Source organism: Natrix helvetica, assembly GCF_964273705.1.
Source record: "Natrix helvetica genome assembly, chromosome: 1".
In the NCBI taxonomy this organism is placed as follows: Eukaryota; Metazoa; Chordata; class Lepidosauria; order Squamata; family Natricidae; genus Natrix; species Natrix helvetica.
Window position 1 is genome coordinate 121,608,321 of NC_138548.1, and position 18,617 is coordinate 121,626,937.

Genomic DNA, 18,617 nt, shown 5'->3' on the forward strand with positions numbered 1-18,617 from the left:
CTTCTCAAATTTTTTCATAGCTCTACTTTTAAGGGCATAAAAGGGAAATCTGCTATACAGTACTTGTTTCATATCTGCACTTTTAACAGTACACATGGATTTTGTCCTATATGCTCTTGCCAAGGTATTTTTAAGGTGATGATGAAGATAACTATTCTGATTATCTATCTGGCAAATGATTGATGAGAACCCATCTGAATGAGAAACATGGAGAGAACCCTCTCCACAAAAGAGTTAGGGCTACCCACCCAACCTTGAGCTGGCAGATATTATGCCTACCAAATATATGCTGTCATTGGTGGAACCTAAATGTGCATAATGCACACTTGGCAAACAGTGCTTTCTTTTTTTACAGTGTAAAGGGCATGTTAAGACAAAGATTGGGAGACTGGTGAATTACCCCAGCTTTGTTTCCCAGCCATGTCTAACAAAAGTCATCAGCCAGTACAAAAACATGGGTTTAACCACCTGTCAAAACCCACTGTGGTTTTATGCAAATGTTTCTTTCCTTCTCCAAAGAAGCCTGACAATCAAACAACTATAGTTGGATCCCTTTTGGACACAGAATTGAACAATTCTAGAAGAGCATTAACCAGCAGTGGGGGAAAAATAGCAACTGACAGGTTAAGGGAGTCATCAGAAACAATAGTTGGCTTGGCTCATTGTTTCCATGCAGCCTCTACTTCCTGGCTACCTCCAGTTATTAGACACTGTTCAGGCTGATCAAGGTTTCTAAGTTGGGATTTGCTCAGAGATCTGGCAGACACAGGGGAAGACCTTATTTTGAAAGAAAACAGACTCTCTTGCTATTCAAGCAGCATAGCCCTGGAAGGACACTGATCTGAGGGGAGGAAGCCTGCCCTCTCTAGTCACTTGACTTTGTCACCAATAGGGTAGTAGTCACTGGATGAAACGCATCGTTGTGTATCCATGGCAAAATCTGTATTTGGATAAGAGAAAATACAACTTTAACCCTGCTACAGCTAAGAACAATTTTTACACTGCCTCAGGTATGACCTGGGGAATCAAATGAAGGCAGCTGAGGTTTAGGGGCAGGACTGTGCTGCATTTGGATGCAAATGAAAAAGGGTTCTTTCCTTCCTTCCTTCCTCCCTCCCTCCTTCCTTCCTTTTTTCTTTCTTCTTTTTTTGTTCTCCTATCACACAACCTTCAGAGAAAGGAAAGAAGTAAACCTGGTTTGGGGTAAACACACAAGCCTGACATTTTGGGGATGAGACTAAAAGAGAAACAGGTAGCTGAGTTCTCCATCAATAGAAATCTGGGTGCTACTGATTCTCCACTCCCACCCCAAACCTGAATTTAAGAACAAAGTAAGTTATTGAAGTCTTGTTGCTGTAAATGTTCAGTTATGCCCGTACTATATATGTAAGCCATGTTAGGAATATCTTGAGCATCCTTCAAATTCTACATTAGTCTCCCACCCCTGCCTTTTGAAGATTACATGTGTGAGATGTATTATAATGAGCTTTGGAGGAAGGGGCCACAAGAACCAAGAAGGACATTTAATCCTGTACTCTCTAATTCTTGAGCATTAAAGATTTCTAAATATAGCTCTCCATGTGGATGGCTGAAGGTAAGCCGCTTAAAGTGTGACAAGGAGTCAGATGATATCTGCAGTTGTGTTTCAGCTGATCAACAAAGCAATTAATAGCTAGTGATGTTTTTGTGATAAGAAATGTATTTGCAATGGTAACAGATGAAATATATATTTGCAGAGTGCAAAACCAGCAAGCTAGTTCTGGTTTTGGAGCTTACCCTGAGTTTCCTTAGAAACGTTTGTGGATTGTTATTACGAACTCATATACTGGGACCTCTGAAACATTTTGTAGATTAGAATTGAGTTGAGTATGCATACTACCTTGGTCTACGACTATAACAAAAAATTGTTACACATTGCATAATTACACTTTCTGTTTTGCACTGGCATCTTTATTTTCTTAAATACTTGCTATACAGAAAGGAGTAGGTTTGCCCTTCTAAAATACAGCTACTAGGTCATCGGGTTTCTTAGAAGCAATGCTGGACTGCCCAGAGGTTCCAGCGCCAGATGTTCCAGCTGAAGCAGGCGCCATGGCCACAGCACTAGTTTCACCCAGAACTGGCTGGATCATCCCCATTTGGTATCTTCTGCGTGAATGTTTGTTGGAATAGAAACAGGCCAGGATGGACACCAAGACAATGAAGGAGCAGGCAACTGATATGACCATGGTGGCAGTGGAAAAGGGGAAATGAAATCCTGTAAGGAGAATAAAGGAGGCAAAGAGAGAATGGAAAGTTAGAATGCCAATTCACAGAGAAGACAAACTGAATCATTGCCAGTATATCAGCTAGAAAACCAAATGCCTCCTAGACCTGTTCGTTCTCTCAACCTTTTTAGATGGCTAATTGAAAATCATATCAGATCCAAAGAATTTTCTTCATTTCCACTCCACATTGTAGTGCCTCTTGCTACTCGGTTCCAAATATGTGCTGCAGAAATGCCAGTGCACACTTGTTTCATGCACTAATTTTTGAGTTCAAACACAGGTTCTCTGATTAAAACCAAGGCTTCAAAGAAAGTCTTGGTGTTTTTACACAGAATATTTGCTGTGTAGATAATATCTGGTCTAATGCAAATGTCACAAGGCAATTGTTAACTGTGCAGTATGGACACAGCTGTGGCTTTCTCTTTGAATATCTCTTTCGGTTTTAAAGACCATTGGGGGAAAAAATACTCTATTGGGGCAGCCTTTCCTGCCCCGGTGTTGGGTGCTTTCCCCACTTGCACCTAACTGGAGAACAAACATGCCCTGGCAACAGATCTTTATGGTTGTGTGCCCATGATTTTGCCTTCATTTATTAGCAAGACAGGCTGAAGCGGCCCTTAGTCATATCAGTATTAACATAATGCTTCCTTATTTCGATGCAGTCCAAAGGCAGCTTTCAAGTGAAAGGACCCCTTAAAAGGAAAATCAGGTGATGGACACTGACTGAGAACAGACAAAACAGAGGCAGGAAAAGGGTCCACAATGGGGACAACAAATTTCACTTGGGTTAAAGTTTTCTGCTGAAAACTTTAATTTGGCAAAGAGGAAAAGCCCTGGGATCTGCCATGTACCTCCTTTGGAGAAGACCAAGTTGAGTCTATATAAAGGACTTGCTCCTTCATGCGTCAGGAATACATTATTACTACAGAAAGAACCAGAATCTGTATTTTGATCAACAATTGGCAAATGGCTCGGCTATGAAAAACTGATCAACAGTTTTTCATAGCCGAGCCATTTGCCAATTATAAGATTCCGTAACAAAGCCCTGCTTCAAATATTTAGCCTAATGACAATATTTCATGTGCCCAATTAAGCCTAATCTAGCTATGAAACCTTACCATAATAAATTAGTTAAAAGTTAAAAGATTTCACAAGACCATGTTGTTCTTCGCTATAAAAAGCTTACTTCTCTGGAAAAAAGAAATGTTTACTTTGCATTATTGCCAATAGATCAGAAGGAAAAACCCTCCTGATAACAGCTACTGGGTTCTCAAGAACCACAAGCAGAATTCAGTATTTATCAGCAGCTTTCCAAAACAAGCTAGCTTATAATTAAAGGCTTACTCTCCCTGACAATTATGTTTACAACTGTTTCTGACAGACATTTGCAGATGCTTTGTGACCAGATTCATTGGCCACTGCAGCATGAAAGAATAAATGTGCAATTTGCCATCTTACCAATTGCTCTATAAAACACATTGTCATATCCACGGTCTCAGTTCTGTCCCACCCCCTGCCCCAAATCTCAACCCATCAAAAAATGGAAAAATGTGGTATTCTCACTGGAGACATCTTCTTTCATTCCTTCTTTCCTTACGATAATATTCACCATCTGGTTCAGCGATGGCCCAGCAGCAGGAGATGTGCTGGATACAGTAGGGGCAGAGTTGGTCACAATGGACACCAGCTCCAAGGTCCTTCTGGAGTCGTTCTGCAAAGAGGTGTGGGCCTGCTCCCCTTTCAGTTCAATGGGACCAAGTTTGAGATCTCCTTCTCCAAGTGTTCCTGGAAAGAGCAAAACAACAGCTTAGAATTCAGCCCTGCAGTTCCATACATTATTACCATAATGTCTCTCACACAATGGGATTCAATTTCTCCATGCTGTTCTTTTAATTCTACTTGGGATACATGCAAGATTGTTGGTGTAGAAATTAGATAGGGAAATAAATTTTATGGACTTTAGAATTCCCAAATTAGCCTGAATGTAGAGGAACAAACTGGATGCTTCTATTTGAACAGGTGCCAGTAAACAAAGCATGGTTTTGATGAACTTTTAAATAACCCGTATTAAGCTCAAGGATTATCCCCTGCAAAGTGGATATTATCTATTAAATTTATATATTGGACTCTTGGAGATCTTGGGGTCTACAGTAATAATTTTTTTAAAAAACTGACCCAAAATTACAGTGGAAAAGAAAAAACAATAACCAATAAACCCAGATGGCAATATCTTCATTAATCCCCAAATATCAGCTGAAAAATGTCCTGAGCTCTGTTTTCACCAGCCTCTGGAAAGCTACCACAGAGAGACCTACTCTTGCTTCCAAGAGGCTATTTCCAAATATGGGTACCATTATCCAGAAATAATATCTTGTAGCTTCAACCTCTCGCCTCATGAAAGTGTGGCACCACAAGCCTTTTCCCCCAGGACAGCTACATTGGATGGGTTGATTCTGGCTGGAGAAGAGATATCTGGCCACCAAGGTATAAGAGTTTTTAAATTAAAACCAGCAATTTCAGGAGCTCTCTACCTCTCCTCCCCCCCTTTTTTACTCATTGTCCAAGTATTGATTCTAGCACTTCATATCTCAGAGCAATGCAGAAAATGAGATGACTTGCTGAGACTGACCAACCAAGAAGCAATCTTGTCAAGGGCCCAACTGTCCTCCTGGTACCAGAGGCCAAAGTGGGATCACTGGACCAAGTCCACCAGATGCCTGAGATGGAGCATTCTAATAGGGGAGATCCCACTACCTCTCCTCTGCTGCTGTCTCCTTTTTCTTCTTTTGCTGCCACAGCCAGTATTAGATGCACAACAGGAGCAGTCAACCCCTTCGTGAGAGTTCCAGGTTGCAGTTGTCTGATCATAGGAGCATGCCTTATTGAGAAGGTTTGCTGAGCCCACAGGTACTGCCTTCAAGTGGCAGATGAGGTAGATCTAAAAGAATCAGAATAGGTATTAGCTAGTAACTGTAACTATCCTGTATTTGGGAAAGGGAAGACAGGGTACCAAAGAATCCATAGTAATTCCTTACACCAACGTATCTGCTATTATTGGCATAATTACTATTAATAATAATAATTGACATTGGGTTGTGATGCATAAGGAGGACTTGCTCCATTTCACTACCTCCCCCTCAATACAGTCAGCTCCAGAACTAAATTAGGAGGATGGCTTTATTCCTCACCTTTTGAAGATATCATATCTATATATAAATATATGCTTAGATTTTTCACTCCAACTCATATCCACACATTAATCAAATATACTAGCCCTACATTTAGAAATTCAACTTCCATTTCTTCCCATCTTCTTTCTTAACCTGATCATTGGAGGCTCCAATGAAGGTAAATGTATCCAGCTGGAAACGGAGAAACCCGTCTTCTCGCGTGGCAAGAAAATGGGAGCCACTTTGCAGCCCATCTACAAAGCATCTGCAGAATAGACAGAGACAACATGAATGGGCTCATTTTCCTTCCCCAGGTTATCAATACCTTTTAATTATGGCTTTCTTTGTTTTTTGTCAACAGTATTGCAATGATGAACACAACTGCAAGCTGGGTGATTTTGAGCCAGAAACCTTCTCTTAGGTCCAGCCCACATCACAGGATTCTTGTTGTGCGAAAATGTCTATTAGGTGGAACAGACCATGATAAACTCCATTGGGATGGCTAAAACTACTCTTACTGAGATTGGTTACAACATAAACTTGCAAATCTGATTGTGCTGCATCCCACCTCCTTTCTATAGTTCAGCGAATTATGGGAGGTGCCTGAGCTGCTTCTCAATGTTATCTAGACTTTGCTGAGTTTAAATATGTTTAGGCCCCTTTGCTTAGGAAACAGCATTGTGCATATCTCCATCAAGGTCATGTTCTTTACTGTCTATTGGAACACAGGAGGTGGGAACATTATGTACCACACATTAAGTTGTACAAAATAAAGTGGGATCACAAAATAAATCACCATTTTGACCTCTGCATGTAAGCTAGTGGCAGTAGAAGTGGTAGATTTCCACATAAACCCCTTACTTTAGAAAGACACTATTTTGAGAAACAGGAAATCATTGCCATTTCTACACATTTTGGAAACAAAAATAATTTCCTACAAATCTAAGTTCAAGTTGACATAATGATGAAATAGTGGCCAGCTTCTTTCATCACGCTAAACTACAACCTCATTCTATGGCTTAGCCTTAGACATTTCAGTGGGTCAAAGGAAGGGTTGGTTGTGGAGGTTCATTTTAGGACCAATAAACAATAACCATGTTTTCTACAGGTCTCCATACACCTCCCAAAGGGCTGGTCCCTCTCACTTCTTTTTTCTCAGGTTTAGTCTGAGAACAGACAGGAAGAAAAACAAGAAAGATGTGTCTTTGGACACAATTCAACTCAGAGTTCTCCAGCAGCCATTTTGGGGCACCTACATGCTTTTTATACATAGTGCAAGTGTGCTAAAACGTTATGGGGCCTTCCAGTGGTAAAAGATTATAAGCTGTCAAGTTCTCAACCATTGACTTTACCAAACATTCTGCTTTCTCGGCTATTTTAGTTTCCAAGTGGGGTAGTCGCCACTCAATTCCAAGAAAATAACTGAACACCATTTACCCTCAAAGTCCAATGAGTATGAGCTTATTTTCACAAACACAGGAACTCAGTTATAAATGCTTACTTCTACTAGGAAACATGAGGCTTACCTGTACAGATAATGACTACCACCTCTCATTCTGCTGGGCCCAAACTCCCAGAGACTTACCCATGATTTGTGATGACTTCATATTTCACAGAGGATTCTGCACTTGGCCGGGCGACACATTCATCCACATAGATTCTCAATGGAACATGGTTATCCTTTCTTACTGATGCCTGGATGTTGATGAAGTCCCCAAGATAGTAAGTAGGGTTAGGCACCAGTTGTGACCAGCTACCTGAAAAACAACATATTAATAGAGCATCATCAATATCACAGAAAAGCAACTGGTAGCCTGCCAGTAACCCAGAAATCTTTTTTTTTCTTAATAATTTCTTAAGCTCGTTCTTTCCCAATGCAAGTTTCAATGGTATGGATTTAATGCTTTAAATACTGAGGGTGAAAGTTTGTTCTCCCAGCTTGTAGGTTGGTTTCTGAACATTTCGCTACCAGGCGAGGTAACATCTTCAGTGGACTTTAAGGGATGTCAGTGTCAGTGTTCCTCTGCTTTAAATACTCTTTAAAATGCTCATTAAGGATTTAAAAATGGCTATGTATCAGATTTACTTAATACAGGTAGTCCTCAACTTACAACAGTACATGCAATGATTATTTGAAGTTACAATGGTACTGAAAAAAGTGACTTATGACCATTATTCACACTTATGACCATTGCAGCATCCCCATGGTCACATGATCAAAATTCGGACACTTGGCGACTGACCCATATTAATGATGGTTGCAGTGTCCCAGGGACATGATTCCTTTTTGCAAACTTCTGACAAGCAAAGCAATGGGGGAGCCAGGTCCACTTAACAGTCATGTTACTAATTTAACAATTGCAGTGATTCACTTAACAACTGTGGCAAGAAATGTCATAAAATGAGGCAAAATTCACTTAATTTAGCAATAAAAAAAATTGGACTCAATTGTGGTTGTAAATCGAGAACTACCTGTACCACAACTTTCTATAAGTCAATGGAAACTGTATTCATTTTGACTAGCACACTCACTGTCATAGACTTCCAGGGCAAACACCAGGCTCTGATGCTCCATCACGGTAGAAGTGAAAGGGACCCAAGTAGGACGGAGTCCACGGGAAGACACGTTCCAGGACCTAAATTTAGACATCATGTTAACCTCACATCCTCTTTGCATTTCCAAAGCTCTTTAATTGTTTTTACATTTATCATTTTACTGTCCGTAAGCTGCCCAAAGTCATCTTATAGGTGAGAGGGGCAGTAGATAGGTTTAATGTAAAAATAAAGGACATTGTATAATTTCCTAGAAGGAAAGAGGCAGCTAAGTGCAAATCCAATTCAAATTAATTCTCAGAGCTTCTAGGATGCTGCTAGCAAGAATGCCAGTTCTGATCATACAAGAGACTTTCTATGCACGTAGCTTCTTGGTCTGCTTTAAATAAATAACAAATGGCAAAAGTTGGGTTCCCACGTTTCAGTATTTAAGACTTAGTCTCTAAATTCACAGAGTAATTACAACGGAGACTATCTCACTTCTTTCACCAGTATTCCATGACTTACCTAGGATAGAAACAGTTTATAGCATGGGAGAATGGATTGGTTCTGATCACCCCGTCTGGAGCTGAAGGCACATAGTGGAGAATGTTCTTATAATGGAGGCTTCCTGGAAGGAGCTATGAGATCAAATAAAAAAATATATACAGAAGCTCATTTTAAGGTTATAATCTAAGATGACTAAGGGCCTTTCCCCACTTCTGAATTAAAGTGCCATTCACCCATCCTTGAATAAACAAACATGAATTGAAGAGGATATAGCTCCCCCCCCCCAATGATCCTTATCCTGTTTAATGCCTCTGTTCTGCTCATGGGTGAACAGTATAGTATTATTTGGATATTGCATAATTTTGTTCCAACATTCTGCTGAATTGGGAAGAATGAAAAGAAATCCCAACAGATTGCAAATAATCAATTTTTTCCAAGGCTAGTAAGATTGTATTAACAGACCCTTCTTTATGATTTCAGGGGGGGGGGATCAATGAAATTAATGTGATTCTTGTTAAGCAGCTCACTCTTGCCAATAATCAAGACCAAAGCTATAGCTTCATCCCCAAAAATGGCATCTATAGTTGGGTAGAGGATGACATAACAAATAAAACCAGCTTATCTTTTGACAAAGCAACCTCGTCAGCTAGATTTAGAATTATTACTTTGCAACAGAAAACCTCCTACTTGGTGTTAGATATTTTGGAGCAACTTCAGTCATCTATTAATAAATTAGGTAAGAAAATGGGTGCACATTTCTCTTAATCAAAAACTTTGTAACAGAGTATAAGGACAATTTTTACCCTCACCAAACTGATTCAGCAAATGGTGAAAACGGTGATATATGATATAGCAGAAGAATCTGGGAAGAGAAATAACTTTCAAAATGCCCAAAGGTTATAAACAGACCATTGCTTTCCAGACAAGAAATTACAAATGAAAACAAATGACACCAATTATCTCAAAATTTTAAATAAATAAGAACACGAAGAAAAAGAAGAACCATTATAAAGAACTATAAGGTAGGTATAAACTGCTTTATCTAATGCCACATTTTAGATTTTATCTGTAGTTTGCTATTTGGGTTTTTTGGCTAGAAATAAAACTAAATGAAAACTTTGGAGAAATGTATATATTGTGCTATGCTTGTAAATACTATTTATTACTGATAATATCCCAATACTAATATCTGCACTTGTAGAAAATATCCAACAATTGTTGCTAAATAATTTTCAAGACACAATTTGTCATAAATTCAAATCATGGGAAAGCAACCATTTCATTCTATTATGCACAAATCAGGACATACTTAGTGTTTGGGCAATACAGCTCAAAAATGACAATGACATCTTGAAACAACTTCACAAAAGTGCAACCAAGATGGATGATATGGAAATCAAACTGTAATTAAAGCATCTGGGTATGTCCTACCTATAAAAAAAATTACTGAGGGGAGAAATGATAGCATGAAGATTGTTGCATATAAGCAGCAGTGCATTTATGGCAGAACCATATCCAAAGGGTTAAAATAACAAGGAAGGAGGTGCAGGTTAGACCTCTAGAGATCTAGTGGTTCTGTCATTCTACTGCTATTATCCAGAAGGGTACTTGCCTTCCTGAGTAGTGTTATTGCAAAGACCTCTATAATTAAAACTATTCATAAAATTCCAAACAGAGAGCTATCTTACTTGTCTGGTGGCTCCACAAGCAAAGAGAGGATATTCAAGCAGGAGAACATTCGGACGTACAGCTGTCACTGTACAGCCAGATCCCAGAATGAGTTCATTGGCATTAACCATCACACCAGTCCCAAAGAGATTCACAGGAACGGTGATCACTAGATGCGAGCTTCCACATGACACTGAAACTGCAGAAGATATAAGGAGGGGTCAGGCTAGAGCAACCTGTAGCAACATATTTTTCCACAAGCAGGAACATGCAGGGTTTTTCATAAATGGCACCATTATGCTCCTGAAAAGATGGAGGATCCAGAGAATCAAATCAGAGCCCCAATCAATTGAGATTATCATTATACACATTGCATGAGATGCCTCCAAGAGGTCAGAACCAAGACATAAGGGCCTCATTTGTTGTTGGCCCCCACCAATTAGCTTCAGAACTGCTGGCAAAGCAACTAGCCAGCTCAGAGGGTAGATAATGGGGAGAGTGAAGAAAGCCACAAGAGGAAGAGAGGACCTTGGCTGGTCTGAAGTCCTTATGTCAAATCTACTGCCATCGGAAGTGTGCTGTTCTAACACCATCAAATCTTTGTAACCACAAGCCTCTGCTTAAAAATCAGAGGGTCTAGAAAGCTTTTCAAACATCCCTCATTCTTTTGTAATAAAACCAACAAGTAATTGAAGCAATCACATATTCAAAGCTTGTTGTATATTTTAGGTGCACAGAAGCAGCCACTTCAGATGAAGTAACTACTCAGGCAGAAAATTAGGATCAAACTCTTTGTTATATCTAAGCCATTAAGCTCTTTGGGCACTTGACAGTCCTATCAAGCCATTTTGTGGCTTTGCTTACATGTCCTGCTGTTTTCTCATGCTTAACTAAACTACAACTTATTCAATTGACCCAATTGTCAACCCTGAACTAATTACAATATGTAAATCTAAAAGGTAATTAGTAGTTTGTGGTTCTGGGAGTTTTACCTTGTATGCATTTCTCATTAAGCTCCCCTTAACGATACATTGGCTGAGTTTATACAATTCTTTTAATATGGTTTACCCTCTTTTCCAATGCACAGAATATATTGATGTAACTTATAACTGCACTTACAATTTCTGCAAAGAAGTCAGAAACTACTTCTTTGCAACTTTTTTTCTATTTTTTCTTTGTTCCATTTTTAGGTTTTTATTTTTTCAATTTGTGTGTGCGTGTATACACACATATACATGCACACATTTGTCTTATGGGCTGTTTCCAAATATTGTGGCCCAGCAGCTATCCCAATTAATCAGACAATGGTAGGAAAACTTCCAGTATTTTACTTAACAATTAAGAAACAAACGTTTGATCAGCAAACAGGCCCAATTAAGGACTCCTAGGAAAAAGTAACCTAACTCTTATGCTAAAGAATGTGCACATATAATAGTTATAGTCAAATAAATGAGTAACATTGATAATAATGCATATATATACACTAGATTGATAATATGAAATTTTATACAAATTGTGAGTCAGGACTATGGAGAGGATGTTTAAAAGCATTGCTATTAAAGATAAACAATTTTTATATAGAATATGGTATAAAGATGTAATATTATTGGATGATTTTAGGAGGAAGTAATGAAATGCCATAATATAGATTTACTTTAAATTTAGAATATTCTATATAAAAGGATGTAATAACAGTTATAGTCAAATCAATGTTTAATAATCATAATAATTGTTTATATATATATTGGATTGATGATATGAGAATTTGTGTAAACTGTAAGCGGGGACTATTGTGAGGAAGCACAAAGCTTTGTAACCAATTGACATACTGTATGTAACTGGAGGATGATTTTTATGTATTGTGTGTGTCTATGTCTGTTTGTTTTATGTTTGTTTAAATATATATATATATATATATATATATATATATATATATATATATATATATATATATATATATATATATATATATATATATATATATATATATATATATATATATAATATATATATATAATGTGCACATATAAACTGCCTATGCATGAATCTATAGTGAAGTCAGGTTGTCTCCAGTAGTAACATTTTTTTTAATGTTGACCATTAGATTCCCCCTTAACAGTCATGAACTTATTTAACACTTCCTTTACTGTATCTAGAGATGACCTAATTGACACCATTAATTTAACACCATTTAAATTCTCTTAAGACCCTACAAGCATTTTATAAATAAAACAGCTTAAGGCACACCTTACCCTGGATCTATTTTTTTTTAAATCTCTTTGGGTTTTTTCCTGGTTGGCCCAGTTTGGAAACCATGCAAAGATGAAACTAAAATTGGTGGGCTGTCAGTTGATTTATATTTTTAGAAACTGCATATCCCCAAGCACTGGTTACTATTACAGTTGAGCTTCCATTTTAAAAGTTCCAGAAGATAAATTGAACATATTTCTTTACGTGTAACTCACAGATTCTATGCACTATCTACTCATTATTTTAAAAAAATGCTTTTCTTAACTCAGTGCCAGCAAACCTTCATGCAACTAAAGATTTTGCACAAATTAATCTAATTAAATGTTCTCCAATAAGGCTTGTCCATTGATCTGAAAGCATACTAAATCTAGCAAAATGCCCAGAACTAAAAAACCCAATGAGTTTTCTTTCTAATTCTGAACCAAAATTCTCCACTTTTTCCCCATTTTACAATTTGATAAGATGTTCTAATAAATATACTTTCTCCCCATTCCCAGCATTGGTTCACTAGCCTAGGTTCACAACCTGTGATCAAAAATTTTTAAGCCTGGTTCTCTCTGGATTGAGTACAAACCAAAAACAAATTACAATAGCTAGTTAAGGAGCAATCAATTAATCTTTCTTCCTTTTCTTTTCATTTCTCCAAGTTGTATTCCCTCTCTGCATTTACCTGAGGAGCTCTGAGTAGAAACACCAGTGATTAAAAGCAACAACACCCATATTCTTAGATGATTCTCCATCGTTCACAGCGTCTACTCAGGAATTCTCTCAGGTGGGAACCAAGTCCTGGGGCCTCTCATTGGCTTCATTTATAGCTCATGCAATACTCAGGTGCCGTGGCTTCTTCCAATGAAACTCTAGAAGCCATTTCCTTACTTAAATGATGAAGTCATTTCCTCTACTCTGAGAGAATTTAAAAGTGGTATTCAGGCTAAGTTCACACTCTTTTCTGGGATAAAAGACAGGCTGCTTTTTGCTTAATTCATGCAATATACTTTTGTCAATAGCAATTCCACCATGTTGTTCAAATACTAAGACATTTTGGAACCAGGAATAAACTTTGTAAGCAAGATTTATTGAAGGTTACACGTTCTAGTTTCTATTAATCCAAAACGGCAGCTATTCTGAATTCAGCATTCTAGTATGTTCAATAGATTGAAGTATACAGAAAGTTGTTACAATATATTCTAAGTAAACTCATAGACAGAACTAATAATTGCTTTGGCTTTGGATAGTATGATATTTAAAGCCAGCAGTTTGCTTGTTTAGCAGACCATGGCTAAAACAAACCATGGTGGTGCAGTGGTTAGAATGCAGTATACTGCAGGCTACTTCTGCTGATCACTCACTGCCAGCAGTTTGGCATTTCGGGGCTCACCAGCTCAAGGCTGACTCAGTCTTCCGAGGTGGGTAAAATGAGGGCTCAGATTATTGGGGGCATTATGCTGACACTGTAAACCACTTAGAGAGGGCTGGAAAGCACTGTGAAGTGGTATATAAGTCTAAATGCTATCGCTATTGCTATATCAAGCTCACTGTGTGTTATAAGGAATAAAAGAGCTACAAATGGGATAATTTATAACACACGCTCAATATAATTTATTTTCAAACACTTGTCCGTGGATTTTCAATGTGTTCATCTTTCAAGAATGTTGTGTGGCATGAAATACTGGGCCATCAAATAAGAATTCATTTCTTTAGAATACTGCCAAAATAATCTAGTATCAATGGCAGTCTTAATGTTAATGTTAGTGTTAATGATAGTCATGTTGTAGACCACCAATGTGGCACTTCTCTATCCAACTTTATAGGGAGATAAAAGCAGAAGGACTAGAGAAAAAAGGACCGGAGAGGAGGGGGACACATCCATATCTGTCTAAAACAGCCCATAAACACTATGATCTCACCCATGAGAGATCACCTGAGCTCACTTCCTAATATCCTTCGGGGTTCGGCTCCAAGTGGGGAAAAAGACACATTGTTGACATGGAGGCTGCTTGGAAAGATGGTTTAATGGTGGACAGGACCACATGGCTTGAGTTCCGAATAGAAAAGGTGATCACATGCTTCAATGTTGGGTGAAGAAGAAGAGAGCAGAGGGTTAGGGTTAGGGTTCTGTGTAAGAAATGTATTCTGATTGGTTGTCACTCCAATGGGGCCATGTAGGGGCACCTCTCTAGGCTGTGTTTTGAGTCCCAAGTTTGATTGAATTCTCAGATGCCATGTGGTGAGTTGGGTAAAGGGCTAATACTATCATGCCTTAATCCCATCACCACAGAGTTGATGGGGAGAACTCTTTATTATGTAGAATAGACTGGCTTGGGCATCTTAATGGCCCATTGACAAATGGGCAGGAAGCTGCAGGGAGCTACTTTATAACATGTTTCTCTCTTTTCACATCCGGGGAAATATAATATTCTGCCTTTTCAATATTTCCTAGGATATTTCATTTTTCTAGGAGAGGGCTATGTGCTAACTTCCTACACTATGTAATTACATATTAGTATGTAATATGTGCAGAGGTATTAATTGAAACAACCCTTTTCCTGGGTAACTTATTTAAAAGGACATTGGGTTCTAGTTTTAACCTCATCCTCTCTTACTCTGTGGATCTTTGAAATTTGCCAGTGAGAAGGCACAGATCTTAGCCTCCAATTCATTATCCTACCTGAGTACAGGTAGCTCTTGACTTATGACCACAATTGAACCCAAAGTTTCTGTTGCTAAGTGAGGCAGTGGTTAAGTAGGCTTTGGTTCCTAAAAACAAGTTTTAAAGACTATATGTAAAAATAGAACCAAAGGGACAGACAGCAAGGATTTTACCCTATCAATTACCTCCATCAGTAACCCCTCCCCTTGGGGCCCAAGGCAACTAGCACACCAGATTTTGATACTTGTTTTCACATTTATGACTGTTGCAGCATCCCTATGGTCACATGATCAAAACTCAGATGCTTGGCAACTGACTCATACTTATGATGGTTGCAGTGCCCCAGGGTCATGTGATCATCTTTTGTAACCTTCTGACAAGCAAAGTCAATGGAAAAACCAGATTTATTTAACAAGTTGTGTTATTAGCAACTACAGTGATTCACTTAACAAATGTGGCAAGAAAAGTCATAAAATGGGGTGAAACTCATCTTTCTTTTCTTTCTTCTCTGATCTTTGATTACAAAACTGAAACCTGGGCAAGATAAACATTTGGCTCATCCAGTGGTTTTAGTTGAACCTTGTTTTATTATTAAACAGGACTCTCTGGGAATAATATTTCAGTAGTACTCATCACCCATCTTCCAGGCTTACGATCACAGTTGTGTCAGCCTTCATGTCTTGAAGGACATGTCCACATTAGGAGGCATTACTCAACACCTCTTGCTTTGTTATGGGAAAACAACAGGACAAGGGAGGAGCCTGCTGCCTCTGCTTTTCAATCACAGTATAAATACTTCCCTGTGCTCCTCACATTGCATGATAGTCCTGCTTGATAATGAGAGTTCTAGTAGGATTCCTGCTTCTGCTTCTCAGCCAAGGGCAGCAGTGCTTTAACTGTGGTAAGTAGGAAAAACTGGATGTGGCCATTCGGATTCCTTGTTCCTTAGGTCCTTATTTCCTTTATTTCAAGGGGTGCTCTTAGAAAACACAATACATTTTTCCTCAGTACCAAATATCTGCTGTGATAACTTATGCTTCACTAGCTTTATTATGGATGTAATCAACTTCAAAAATTGTGCTTTCCGACTGTTAGCTGCCTGTGTTCCACTTTTAAAGGGTGATTTTGGGAATGTTAATGGATGCTCAACATCAATTTCCTTGGAAGGAAGAACATAATCTCCTTCCATGATAAAATAATTAATTAATACAACTATACAGGTACACATAATTTAATAATAACAGATTTACTATAACTGATCTTAGTTTTATATCAGATCCTTAGGGAACTCTTATTGGCATTACATATCTTACCATGTCTTTTATTATCTGTTCCCAATTTGGCACAGTAGTCTACTATACTACTATCCATACCACCAGATTCTTAGTTGGGTAAGAAAAATGAATTATCACCAATATCATTGTCCAGGTTCCATTTCCAATGTATTATTATAGTTTTCCAGCAATAACTTGATTTATGAGACATTGAAAAGACTACAGTGGTTCTGAATTGTTCCTTTGTTGTGTCTTAAGTCAGATTGTCTCAGCGGTAATCATACTAATTTCTTCATTCAGGGAAATGTTTTGGAAATGAATCCTCAAAAAGAATTCAGATTAATCTGTCCTCTAAAACTCATTGCTCACCTGATCATTCATACAGTTCTGTCTTATGCAACATCATTTCCTTGAACTTTTGCTGAGACTCTGCAGCAATCCACAGAGACGAAAGCTTATCTTCATACCCTGAAAAACCTCAACAATTTCCTACAAACTGGGCGATTAAGTTGAATTTTTAATACAGCAATTGGATTAGGTGACTGAATTAGATTTTTCTCATATCAATTTTGTCAGCTCCAGTTGTCTCCATCTCCATATTCACCCTCCTTTTCATCTTCTTGACATCAAATCCTACATTCTTTCTGCTAGAATACATCTAGTTGAAGGTCAGGCAAGCCTCCCATCCTTCTGAGGTCGGCAAAATGAGGACCCAGATGGTCGGGGGCAATATGCTGACTCTGTAAACCACTTAGAGAGGTCTCTAAAGCACTATGGGGTAGATTATAAGTCAAAGTGGTATTGATTTTTACTATTTATTATTTTTACATATGACTCAAGGCAGTGAACATAACTTCCTTCTCCTATTTTCCCCACAACAAAAACCCTGTGAGCTGGGTTGGGCTAAGAGAGAGGGACTAGCCTAAAGTCACCCAGCTGGCTTTCATGGTTAAGGTGTGAGATTTGAAAAATAAAGTAAAACATACTCAGAATCCAAACAATATCAGCAGAATTACACTAACTGTAAATATATGCATACTGCCGGTCTCTTATTTAGTAATCAGAGGAATTGCCCCAAAAGCTCCATTTAAGCTTTGACACTTAAGGAAAAGCCTTTGATCTTCCAGAGAGGTAAGCTCAAGAAGAGTAGGATGCATTTCTGCAATTTGGGCTGGCCTTGATCACTTCTTTCTTTCTTTCTTTCTTTCTTTCTTTCTTTCTTTCTTTCTTTCTTTCTTTCTTTCCTTCCTTCCTTCCTTCCTTCCTTCCTTCCTTCCTTCCTTCCTTCTTTCTTTCTTTCTTTCTTTCTTTGTAATAAGTTTTTATTTTATAGCATACAAAAATTCCAATTTCAATTGAACAGTGTGTTGTCTGGGTACCAATCATTTTAGGAACTAATCAAAGTATTTACAACAATATTCATTGCATTAATATCAATTATATTAATAACAATAATAATCATTCTATTTGTTTAATCAAATTAACATATCTTCCTTATATCATTGATCCTTCCATATATTTCCCTGTTTCTAGCTCCTGTTTTTGTCAGCTAACCATTCATAAAATAAGTCCCAAGTAAAAAAAAATTCAGTTTCTTTCTTTTCCTTAATTGTAAGTATTAGCTTATCCATTTCTGTACATTATAATATTTTTCTTTTTAAAATATATTTTTATTGTCGTCATATAAATATATTGAGTACAATGTAATTGTCCTGGCGTTCCACTTGCCATAAAACAAAGGTAAAAACAAAATAACATATATACTATTTTAAATAGTGCTAGTGTACAGTAATTTCTCACCATCATATTCTAGTCAACTTATCTATCATTCTAATACCTAATTCTAATACCTACATAGTATCTAATACATACTTTCTAATATTTTTCTAATCACATCTTCATCTGTTGGGATCTCTTCATTTTTCCATTGTTGTGCAAATAACTATTCTTGTTGCAGTCAATACATGTAAAATCAGATATACATTCCCTTTGTTATACTTTCCTGATAAAATGCCCAACAAGAATGTCTCTGGTTTCAAATCTATACGTTGTTTTATCATTTTTTCCAGCCATGTATGTATTTTTGTCTAATATTTTTTTGCTTTTTGACATGTCCACCACATATGATAGTATGAACCAGGTATCTCGTGACATTTCCAACATTTTGCAGATTTATCTTTAAACATCTTTGCTAACCTTGAAGGTGGAAAATGCCATCTATAAAACATTTTATAAAGATGTTCTTTGTATGCAGTAGACATTGTTAATTTATAATTTCTATCCCATAATTTCTGCC

The 18,617-nt window shown here is 37.7% G+C and overlaps 1 protein-coding gene across 1 annotated transcript; it reads right to left on the minus strand.

Moving 5' to 3' along the window:
- Positions 1 to 1,928: 1,928 nt before the first annotated feature.
- Positions 1,929 to 13,223, minus strand: LOC309390497 (zona pellucida sperm-binding protein 3-like). The gene is made up of 9 exons (XM_081949880.1): positions 13,068 to 13,223; positions 10,168 to 10,346; positions 8,498 to 8,610; positions 7,970 to 8,073; positions 7,023 to 7,194; positions 5,591 to 5,702; positions 5,022 to 5,205; positions 3,831 to 4,052; positions 1,929 to 2,257 (listed from the first exon to the last, which is right to left on the minus strand). Exons 1-9 carry the CDS (start codon positions 13,135 to 13,137, stop codon positions 1,998 to 2,000), a joined length of 1,416 nt encoding a protein of 471 aa, XP_081806006.1. The 5' UTR covers positions 13,138 to 13,223; the 3' UTR covers positions 1,929 to 1,997.
- Between the last annotated feature and the right edge of the window lie 5,394 nt (positions 13,224 to 18,617).

Bases quoted from the DNA above. Each gene is read 5' to 3' on its own strand.
- LOC309390497 (XM_081949880.1), bottom strand. From the start codon at position 13,137: ATGGAGAATCATCTAAGAATATGGGTGTTGTTGCTTTTAATCACTGGT. The intron at 10,347-13,067 runs GTAAATGCAGAG...TATCTTCTGCAG, and splicing joins TTCTACTCAGAGCTCCTCAG to TTTCAGTGTCATGTGGAAGC. The intron at 8,611-10,167 runs GTAAGATAGCTC...TTGATCTCATAG, and splicing joins CTTGTGGAGCCACCAGACAA to CTCCTTCCAGGAAGCCTCCA.